The sequence below is a fragment of the Miscanthus floridulus genome, chromosome 15 (genome assembly GCF_019320115.1).
Source record: "Miscanthus floridulus cultivar M001 chromosome 15, ASM1932011v1, whole genome shotgun sequence".
Lineage (NCBI taxonomy): Eukaryota > Viridiplantae > Streptophyta > Magnoliopsida > Poales > Poaceae > Miscanthus > Miscanthus floridulus.
Window position 1 is genome coordinate 2,864,894 of NC_089594.1, and position 11,405 is coordinate 2,876,298.

Sequence of the window (11,405 nt, forward strand, 5' to 3'; positions counted from 1 at the left end):
GACCTTGCTCTTCTTGGCACTCACAAACGTGTTTCTCAGCTGTTGGAATGAGCAAAAGTTGCTCCACTCACGAGTGGAGCTTCTATTTATAAGGCAGCCTAAAAAACGAACCGTTATGAGCTTCTGCGGGATGACCGGACGCTCCGGTCGTGATGACCGGACGCTCCGGTCAGTTCAACCCACGAACCAGTAGTAAAGAGTCGACCGGACGCTGGTAGGGTCCGGTCAGCACTGACCGGACGCGTCCGGTCGCATAAAACCCTTACTGGAACCTTATTGGACTCGATCGGACGCTGAACCCTTAGGGTCCGGTCAGTATTGACCGGACGCGTCCGGTCGCACTTTCTCAAGTCTGGACCCTTACTGGAGTCGACCGGACGCTAGCCCTCAGCATCCGGTCACACGACCTTCCAGCGTCCGGTCACACCAGACTTGTTCTTCACGGTCAAATGAACTGACCGGACCCTGCGGCCAGCGTCCGGTTGCACCAGAGCCAGCGTCCGGTCAGTGTTTGACCCTCCATTCACTTCCAACTTTCGAACATATGTGAATGAAGTTTGCTCCAAAGGATCTTAGGCATTCATAGGAGCTACCTAGAGCTAGTTTTAACAAGTGTGCACCACACCTAACTCACTAGACTCAACTAGGTCAAGCTACCCGTTCATACCCCCCTTCATAGTACGGCCAAAGGAAAGAACAAAGTCCTAAACTACTCTAAGTGTCTCTCCTAACTCCAATTGACACTTAGAACTAGTCATCCTTAACCTTGTCGTCCATCCTTTAAAAACCGAAACGATTTCCATCGTAGGGGCATGACAACCTCGATTGCCCAATCGATCTCCATTACCATGACCTAACTTAATTGCCTCTGCAAAACACACGTTAGTCATAGTAATCTTGTATTGTCATTAATCACCAAAATCCAACTAAGGGCTTAGATGCTTTCACCTGCAACTGGGTCAACGCAAAACTTACACCACATACCTGTTTTTCATCAATATCAGAACCCATACTAGCATTGATTATGGAGACTTTGTTTAACGTCTTTCAGTTAATACGCATTACAAACAAACAAATATGCTATAGAAATCTATTAGGTGGAGTTACACAATTCTTAACAATAGACCTTTCTAATTTCTCATTTTTGTATGATTTATCCCATTTTTCCCTAGCGACTTACGAGGATTAATGTGCAGGCTCCATATATAGGGACCTTGTGTTCATGTGTTGCAACAAGATATATAAGCATGTTGCTGACTTGCGACTCTGAACGTCATGCATTCAATTCTATCTTATAATTGGACTTCGATAATGATATGATTAAGACGCTCGGACGGACGGACGCTTCCACCGCTCACTCCCGCAACGCTCGCACCTCTCCCCATTCTTATCCCTTCGCGTCTCGTGCCCACACCCGACGACGTGGCCATCGCTGCTTCCCTGGACGGCGGCGGCTCCTTCCCCCACCCCGGCGGCTCCTTCCCCACCCCGACGTCCTCACCCACCGGGAGTGTTCAACGCCCGCGGATCCGGTGCACTCTCCCCCATCCCGGCGAGATCCAAGCAAGCCACTAACCTTCCCCTACCCCGACCGGCGGCGCCCTCCCTAGATCCGGCAGTGTCTCATCTCCCTCGGCGACAGCGGGCATGGCGTGCGCGCACCATCCAGCGAGCCTGCGCCACCGCAGTTGCCCACCAGGTAGGTCATGGTCGCGCGACGATGCTGTGTTTCAAGTGTTTATGGACGCTTTTCAGACATGTTGCAAGCCCATGTTTCAATTGTTTCATGCAGATGTTGCAAAAATGGATCGAGTGTTACATATGTTGCAATGGTTGTTTACGTGTGTTTCAAGCGTCTATCCCCAATGTTTCATCTGTTTTTTATACACGTATGTTGCAAGTGTTTCAAATGCATGTCTCAAAGTGTTTCATCTGTCTTCTTTTGTGTGTTGCGAGTGTCGCATCGAGATGTTTTAAAAGTAGATCGGGGATGTTTTGCACATGTTGCAATGGTGTTTCAACTGTATGTTTCAAATGTTTTATCTGTTTTAGACGAATGTTGCAAATGTTTCATTTGGATGTCGCAAAAGTGGATCGGGATGTTGCATAGCGTGGCCAGTGTATGTCGTTGTACGGGGCGCGGGGTGGGCGCGGGTCCTTGCGACGGACGCGGGCATGGGTGCTGGGGGGGCGGGACGCGGGATGCTGAGCGTGAGGCGGGATGAGGACGCGGGAGCGGTACAGGTGTTGGAGCCGCGTCCGGACACGACGTCCCGTCCGGAGGCCCGGGCGCTAGGCGTATCAATTGGACTTTATCTCGTGTGTGGACACGTGCTTGTATAACTCATATAGACACCTGAGGCTAAAAGATTTATCCAACGATCTTGTCGTGTATTTAAATTACTTTTAGGATTAGATTGCAAACCATGCCTAGACACACTGCTCTAACTCATACAGGCACGCGAGAGAGTGACGAAACATTCGGCATCCCAAACTCCGCATATAGACACACTGCTCTAAATCCTATAGGCACGGAAACACTCCTTACTATAACCTTACATATAAATTAAGATATTTGTTGTCATCCTTTGTATTGCACTATCGTTGGGCTTTAGTGTATATTTAATTGAAACTTAAGGTTAAATTATGTAAATTCTTATTGCATCTGTTTCTATGACATCGTGAATTCATATTTGGTTTTCAACTTTTAATCTTTTTAGTTGTTGCAAAAAAATTTTGTCTACATGTTAATTTAAAACTCTAGTGTTTATTGTATCTTTTGTTCAAAATTTTACTTCTATGTTTATCAAAAATATTCTAGACCATAAATATTCCACATGAATTGAAACCTACCACAGAGGAGAACCAACACTAAGCAACAGCACATTCTAGATGACTATCACCAAGTGGCATAGCTATGTCACCTCCCTTTGGAAAGATGAGTTATAGCGGCCACGGGAGATGATGTGGCAACTTGATAGCTTTTCATACTGACAATCCGAACCAAAATCACTACTCAACAAAGTATCAGGTTCAAAGTTTGCTGGTAGCGAAAATAATTGATGTATTGTGACTAATTAAACCCTAATTACTATGGCTGACTGGATAAACAGCATGTTCGTTTCGACTGGGTTGGCTTATAAGCCATAGCTGAAAGTACTACTGGGTAGTTTGATATGAGAGAAAAAAATTATTTAAACCATAAATTATAGGCCAGATACGAGCAATCCAGCCGAAATGAGGTCTGAAAGAGGATTCCCACTTCTGCTCACCACCGACAAGGCCGGCACAATATGCAACACGGTCGCATGGAGACGATGTGCGACACCGCATGACTACGTGACATGTGTCCCTATTTCTCTAGAAAATCTAATCGCTGGCTACTTGAAATGCGGACTGGTTCATTGGCTTGACCGTGCGGAACGGCTGATCGTCTTGCCTGGTGGGCCCTGTACACACGCGTCGAGCAAGCGGATGGTGCCGCACACTCGTATTTGTGCGACGGTGTCACACAGAACACAGAGTGCATGTTTGGTGCAGCTCCAGGGCTCCTGCTCCTCTTCCCTCAACACTGTACCGCACTGTTTCTACTGTAGCTGCTCATCGAAGGGCTCCGGCTCCTACTGAAATGCACTGCGAAGGGGAGGAAGCTGGAGGAGCTACGATTTGGAGGCTCCGACGGCTCCTCCACAGTGCAACTATAAGTAGACGGAGCCGGAGTCGCCGGAGCCCCTCCAAACAGGCTCAGAATTTCGAGGAGGCCAATGGTGGTGCTGGTGCAGAGGGGCCTAAGGCTAGGGAGGAGGCAACGCCTCGGCAGGGCGCACCTCTGCTTTATCTGTCTGTTCATTTCGGTTTATTCGCTCGTATCTGACTTATAATCCATGGTTTAAACAGTGTTTTTCTCTCACACCAAACCAACCAGCAGTACTTTCAGCCATGACTTATAAGCCAATTCAGCCAAAACGAACAGGCTCTAGCCTCCACCTTAAGTCCTGACTGTCCTTGTGGTGGTTTCGTAACTCGTTGGTGTGGAGATGAAACCAGAGCTGGCTCTAGGTCAAATAGTAGCACCACGAGTGCAACCACAACTCCAACTCCTCTGAGCAAGAAAGGTTATAAGAAACTAGGTATTGCCATTAAGCAAGCCATTGTAAATTTATGGTTTGATTACTTGGTAGTCAATTAAATTTTAGTTACATATCTTGTAAAATTCTAAAATGTTTGACTCCTCAGAAAAGCGAGATGTATATTTACTCGGGGCAATTAGTGCTCGGATGTCCGGCGCGAGGACACATCCGGATACCCGCGCAGCCTACCCCCGTGCGCTGATTTTATTCCCGTCCCGCACGGCACCATCCTGTCAACGCGCCCATGCGTCCACACGTTCGCCTCGCATGCGCAGCCCGCCTTGTCCGCCTCGATTCGAGGCCGTTCGCCCCATCCCGCACACGCACCCAGCGCCCGTGCCGTGCCATCATCACTCCCCGCACCCCTTGACTCTCCGAACAACATGGAACACTTGAATGAAACATCCATATGAAAAACAGATGGAACATCTAGAACATACAGTTGCAAGTTGCAACATATGTGAAACATATGCAACATCAGATAGAAACACTTGCAACTTACAACATGAAAACACTTACTGCTACATAAGACTGAAACATTTTGAACATGTTGTTGCAGCATATGTGTGAAACATATGCAACATTCAGATCGGATCACTTGCAACATACGTTTGGAACAGATAAAACATTTTGAACAACACCTCTGAAAACACTTGCAACATGCATCTGAAACACTTGCAGCATCCCCGATCTACTTTTGCAGCATTCATATGAAATAATTACAACATGCGCTTTCATCACAACACCTCCTTGCTAAGGTTGTGCGTCACGGAGGCCACGACGTCGACAACGGCCACGACCTTCTGGTGGGGAACGACAGTGGCAGCAGCACCCTAGCGCGCGTGGGGGACGCGACACGGCGCGTAGCAGCAGGGCGCAGCGAGCTAGAGAGGGCGCGGCGGGGGATGAAGCATGATGCGGCGACGGAGGGGGCGCGGTGTGGGATGGGAGCGCGGCGCTGGATGGGGGATCCGCACGGCACGAGATGGGGTGCGTGGCGGGGAAGACAATAGCAGCCGAGCAACAAGCGCAGCGCAGCCGCACGCGATGGACGAGCATGGGAGTGGAAGATATTTTGAGAAAGAGATGGGAAACAAGGCAGCAGGCCCGTAAAGCAGCTCCGGACGAACGGACACCCGCTCGTAAGCATTATCGATATATTTGTTTTGAGACGTACAGAAATTGGGATTAGAGTGTTTTTTTAGGGAGTTTTATTGACTTATTACCTTGCCTGCTAACCAGACGGCCTGGCCCAATATACAACAATCCGTTAGACACACATGGCAAAGCCCATGGAGTAGCCCAGTAGCCATCCCCACTTCTCCCTGTCCCTCCCCACCGGCCAACGGACGCCGCACTTGGTCGACCGCCGGCGCCCGCGACGCCCGCTTAATCGACGCGCCCTCTACGTCTCCACTCTCCACACCTGCCTGTCTCCTCATCCAGCGCAAGGGCCGCCCGCCGCTGCCTGCCGCTGTTGGCGACCGGAGATGAATGTGGGGCCGTTCCGCCGGACCAGCGCTCGCACGCGCCGCATGGCCACGCGTATGGCGTCCGCGCTCGCCAGCTCGGACAACCGTGCCCAGGTAACACGATGGGATTGGACTGACTGCTCGTGCGTTCCCCGCCCGCCCCCCCTATTCCAAGAGGATGTCAATTCCCTTTCTCTTCGAGTATCCACTGCGTTGAAGTTAGAATTGCAGTTGCAGAGCCCTCTCTATATTTTGTCTCCTCATGTATTGGGGTCAGAATGCTCTCCAATTTTATCTAGGAGTATACAAGAACCATTTCAAGTATTTTTTTTTTCTACAAGAAGGATTGACCTCATTGACGAGTAGTTTTGGTAATTAATACTAAGTATATATGCTCTAGAAGGTATTTTAGGAAAATATTTCCATCCTGGGTCTGCACTGCTTATTATGCTCTTTAGCATTTCTCATGACTCCTTACCAAAGGATTTGACTGAGTTGTTAACTCAGCTTTCATTCATATTGGACCATTTCGTGCTTATATAGTCGCTGATGATCAATCATTGTGTCTGAAACTATTCTATTTTATGTTCTGCTGCCCCATTATGAATACCTCCATATCTGTAATGCCATGCAGGCTGCTTTAGCTCGCCTTGAAGCTCTTGAGAGTGACAATGCCGGTGTTGAGGTGGTAGATCTTAATGATGATGAGTATGGATCCACGGACGAGGAAGATCCTGGTCAGTTTCTTTCTCATTTATCTTCATACTAGTAATGCCATGATGTGAGAAAGGATAAGGTAGATACAGTATTAGAAACTCTATGACAAAATGTTATTCTTTGCAAACAACAAGTATTGAACACAGATACCTTGTTTACGGTATATTTTGACATTGCTTGTAGTATCAATTTTGAAAAGAAAAACTTTTATTTCTTGTCTTTGCAAAGGATTCAATAAATAATAAGAGTACAACTATCCTTGAAAGGCAATAGTTGCAAGATACTTTCGCTTCTTGCATGAATAATACCACAAATTATTCATAAGGTGATTGTGTTGTTACCATCTGGATTGCTCCTAAAGTCAGTCATTTAGATATCTTTGAATCTTTGAGGTCCACATGCTACAGCTTGTCAACCATGTTTTTAGCATCTGGAATGCCCCTAAATTCAGTAATTTATGTATCTTTGAACTCCACTTGCTACAACTTGTAAAATGCAAAGGTTCCTGGGTTCACAATTTCTGTAAATGCTGCTTTTGTGTTATATACTTATATAGTTCTTGAAAGTGCATCTAGCCTCTAAGTGGGTTTTGATAGATTGAATGACAACACGATTAAGGGACTAATGTGTTTCATGAGACTTGCAGATATTCACAGGTATTTATTCCTAAGTGTGTTGTATTATATTTGGGCTCAAATATAGCATATGGCATACAAATGAGAAATGAGCTTGATGCATTCTATCAAAATAAATTGACAAGCTTGTATGCATCAATTATAAGTGAGACATAGAGGTTTGCATATGGAATGGTCTCACTCTTGAAACTTGATCAATCAAAATGATGAAGACATCAATACAGATAAAATAGATATATTGTGAGCTTAATTGTTGATTCAAAGCAAGATGTGACTTGATGGCTTGAGAAGGTGAAGATAGCAAGAAAAGGCTTCGAGGTACTAAGCAAAGGTGAAGGGCAAGCGATGGCTTGACGGCCGAAGAACCTAGCTAGGGTGGGAGAGACCTGCAACTGGGTCAAGCGCTGTACTCTACTCTACTCAGTTTAGTCCAACACAGGCTGGATGACGGCTACGGTTGCCGACCTCTGTTGGAACTTTGCCCGGAACAAGAATTGATTATGGAGACTTACACCACATACCTGCTGAAAGGATCAAGATGCCCGAGAGAGAGGGTGAATTGGGCTAATTTAAAATTCTCTTGCAATAAACAAATCCTACGGATAGCCCAATTAACCCCTTATGCCTAGAAAAGTGTTTCTATTAAACTAATGCACAATGAACTCGCAACCTATGTTCCAAACTTATTCTAGCAAGCAATTCTATGGATGTAAAACAAGTATTGAATTGCTCAAAGTAAATACTCAAGGTAAGTGCTCAAAGTAAATAGAGAGAGAAAGGAATGCGACGATGTTTTGTCGAGGTATCGGAGAGTCGTCACTCCCCACTAGTCCTCGTTGGAGCACCCGCGCAAGGGTGTAGCTCCCCCTTGATCCGCGCAAGGATCAAGTGCTCTCTACGGGTTGATTCTTCGACACTCCATCGCGGCGAATCACCCAAAGCTGCTCACAACTTGAGTTGGGTCGCTCACAACTTGAGTTGGGTCACCCACAAGCTCCGCCGGGTGAACACCAAACTCCCAATCACCACCAAGCCGTCTAGGTGATGGCGATCACCAAGAGTAACAAGCACGAACTCTCACTTGACCACGCGAAGCCTAATGAGAAGATGGATGCACACTTTGCTACTCTTGATTTGTTAGTGAGGCTACTCTTTTGGATTCTCAAATCACAAACACCTCACTAGGACCTTGCTCTTCTTGGCACTCACAAACGTGTTTCTCAGCTGTTGGAATGAGCAAAAGTTGCTCCACTCACGAGTGGAGCTTCTATTTATAAGGCAGCCTGAAAAACGAACCGTTATGAGCTTCTGCGGGATGACCGGACGCTCCGGTCGTGATGACCGGACGCTCCGGTCAGTTCGACCCGCGAACCAGTAGTAAAGAGTTGACCGGACGCTGGCAGGGTCCGGTCAGCACTGACCGGACGCGTCCGGTCGCATAAAACCCTTACTGGAACCTTACTGGACTCGACCGGACGCTGAACCCTCAGGGTCCGGTCAGTATTGACCGGACGCGTCCGGTCGCACTTTCTCAAGTCTGGACCCTTACTGGAGTCGACCGGACGCTAGCCCTCAGCGTCCGGTCACACGACCTTCCAGCGTCCGGTCACACCAGACTTGTTCTTCACGGTCAAATGAACTGACCGGACCTTGCGGCCAGCGTCCGGTTGCACCGGAGCCAGCGTCCGGTCAGTGTTTGACCCTCCATTCACTTCCAACTTTCGAACATATGTGAATGAAGTTTGCTTCAAAGGATCTTAGGCATTCATAGGAGCTACCTAGAGCTAGTTTTAACAAGTGTGCACCACACCTAACTCACTAGACTCAACTAGGTCAAGCTACCCATTCATACCCCCTTCATAGTACGGCCAAAGGAAAGAACAAAGTCCTAAACTACTCTAAGTGTCTCTCCAACTCCAATTGACACTTAGAACTAGTCATCCTTAACCTTGTCGTCCATCCTTTAAAAACCAAAACGATTTCCATCGTAGGGGCATGATAACCTCGATTGCCCAATCGATCTCCATTACCATGACCTAACTTAATTGCCTCTGCAAAACACACGTTAGTCATAGTAATCTTGTATTGTCATTAAACACACGTTGTAATATTTCTCACGACTATTGCAATAGGTAGACCGTGTATTGCAACTACATTTCCAAGGCGATGCAATAGTTTGTTGTTATTGCCACATTTTTGTTTGGTTGTAATATTTATCACGGCCATTGCAATAGGTAGCTGTTTATTGCAAGTAAATATCTAAAAGCGATGCACTAGCATTCTTCTATTGCCACAAATATATTTTGTTGCTATAGAACATCGTGATTCGTTGCAATATGGTATTGTATTACAACACTTCCTTTTCGTGGACCTTTGGGTGTGCATGGCATGGAAAATAGTATGTCACGTGATGGTAGGAGCTAAATGCACATGAATAAAAAATTGAGTGGCAAAGAGGATTCAATGTTTTTATTCAAAGTACATTTGGAGGCACATTTGCACAAAGTCAAAGATAACAATTCAATTTCCATACACGAGATTTTCACAAAACAATAATAGATAACTACAAACAATAATTTCTTGCTTCTTGGTCAACCTCCAGCAACAATAACAACTCAGAAATAATGAAAGAATAAACACCACCTCAACTAGAAAAAAAATAGTACATTCCTTCGTATGTTTGTTGTATAAAGATCTTGAATCAACACTGGATTGACAGACGGATATTTTTACCACGAAAATACTTGCCAGCCGCAACTGTACAGTGAACAGCATGGTAGTCTCAATACTGCTGACTTCAGCAAGAAAAAATGCATATTTTTAGTTCATATATAGATATACATACACTTACTTCTTGTGCTACATCACTATATCCCTTTGTCCTGCTAAACTAGCAAATTATTTTACAAGAACAGATTATGCATCATTGCAGAAAACATTTAGAGAAATCTGACATAGACTATACTGCTGAGCAGCAACCAAGCTCTTAGCGCCCTTTCAACATTTTCATCAGAGACTTAGGACCTGTCCCTCTCTCGACCGTTTGTACCCCCTACTACGAACCTTTCAGGGCTAATAACACGAGCAGCAGCCGCAAACTGGATGTAGGGACATTCTGTCTGAACCAGTATAAACCTTGTGTCTTTTAGCACACCATCCGGGCCCAACATGCAATAAATATAAATTTACTAGTTGGTGTTTACTCGAAACACAGACAAGTTCGTGCCTGTGGACGAACAGGACTATGAGGAGATTATTGAGGAGTACGAGGAAGAGGTTCTCATACAGGAGGGAGTCCCGGAGCCGTTTGTTGCTGACTTTGTTGACACACCGCCTGCCCAAGGCAAGCACCGGTACATAACCCCTATTTTTGAACGATTATTGAATATATATATGATGTGCATTTACGTTACATGCATTTTATGAAAACTACATGCATAGATATATCTACCTATGAGTCCTACTGATATAGGTCGAGTAGCTGCTATGCTCAGGGTATCGGTAGCATGAGTAACCTGCTGTTACTCACAATAGGTGATAATTATGACCACTCATGATAAAATGGTGGAAAGAAAAATAAAGACCAGACAGGGATACGATTTGGGTATTGGTGGGTGTAAGACGTTGTGTCATGCGACCAACAGGGCATAGATTGGTTACACTTTTTCTCTGTCTGTGTCGGTTAAGAACTGGCTGTTGCATTGGATTTTAGGCAAGTCACAGACTTATTATCCCGAGCATATACTTGGGTATGGACGCAGGGAAGACTTGTTGCTCTCTTGTTGTGGGTTCCGGCTCTTTTCGGACCGACTGATAGGAGGCGGGGATGGTAGAGGTCCTTGCACCGCATTAAGTCCGGGACTTAGGAGCGGGGGCTTGGAGTTCAAGTTTGGACGGGGACCTGGACCCCGTGACATGAGGGTGATGGTTTGGTCCTGTTTGTGCTTGGGGTACAAGTGGGGGCATGTGTTTTTGGGGTACCCAGCTGGGGGCATTGATTCGCGAATCGCCGGCGTTCCGGTACGGCTTGTTTACAGTCTAGCACCGTAGTAAGAACAGAAAGATGATGAAATAGAACTGATTGCTCAACCCTTGCTTGAAAGTAGAACATGTGCTTACATAAAATGTCTAGATAATAAATTAATCATGACTGCTAATAATAACATAAATAAGGATTCACTACTAGAATTGCTTTCTGTAAAAAGAAACTCAGCAAACCATAAAGCTTTGCATATTCCTTGGAGTCGGAAAATTATTCTCACTAGTCGGATAAGTCTTGCGAGTGCATTGTGTACTCAGGGTTTATTTACCCCTGTTGCAGGTTCAACTTGAGGAGTACCCGTTGTGTGAATGATTCTTCTGGTGGGCACAGATGGATCCTTATTCATTATCGATAGATGTTTATTATCATTCCGTTGTTTAATATTCCTCACTCTGAATTTGGTAATGTA

The 11,405-nt window shown here is 45.9% G+C and overlaps 1 protein-coding gene across 2 annotated transcripts; it reads left to right on the forward strand.

The window, feature by feature from the left end:
- The first annotated feature begins 5,448 nt into the window (after positions 1 to 5,448).
- LOC136506654 (uncharacterized) lies at positions 5,449 to 11,405 on the forward strand. 2 transcript variants are annotated; one of them, XM_066501546.1, is made up of 4 exons: positions 5,449 to 5,716; positions 6,237 to 6,339; positions 10,169 to 10,307; positions 11,276 to 11,383. In XM_066501546.1, exons 1-4 carry the CDS (start codon positions 5,621 to 5,623, stop codon positions 11,349 to 11,351), a joined length of 414 nt encoding a protein of 137 aa, XP_066357643.1. In that variant the 5' UTR covers positions 5,449 to 5,620; the 3' UTR covers positions 11,352 to 11,383. The 2 variants fall into 2 exon arrangements, 1 of the variants encoding a protein (XP_066357643.1); XR_010771689.1 differs by lacking the exon at positions 10,169 to 10,307 and having other exon boundaries at positions 11,276 to 11,405.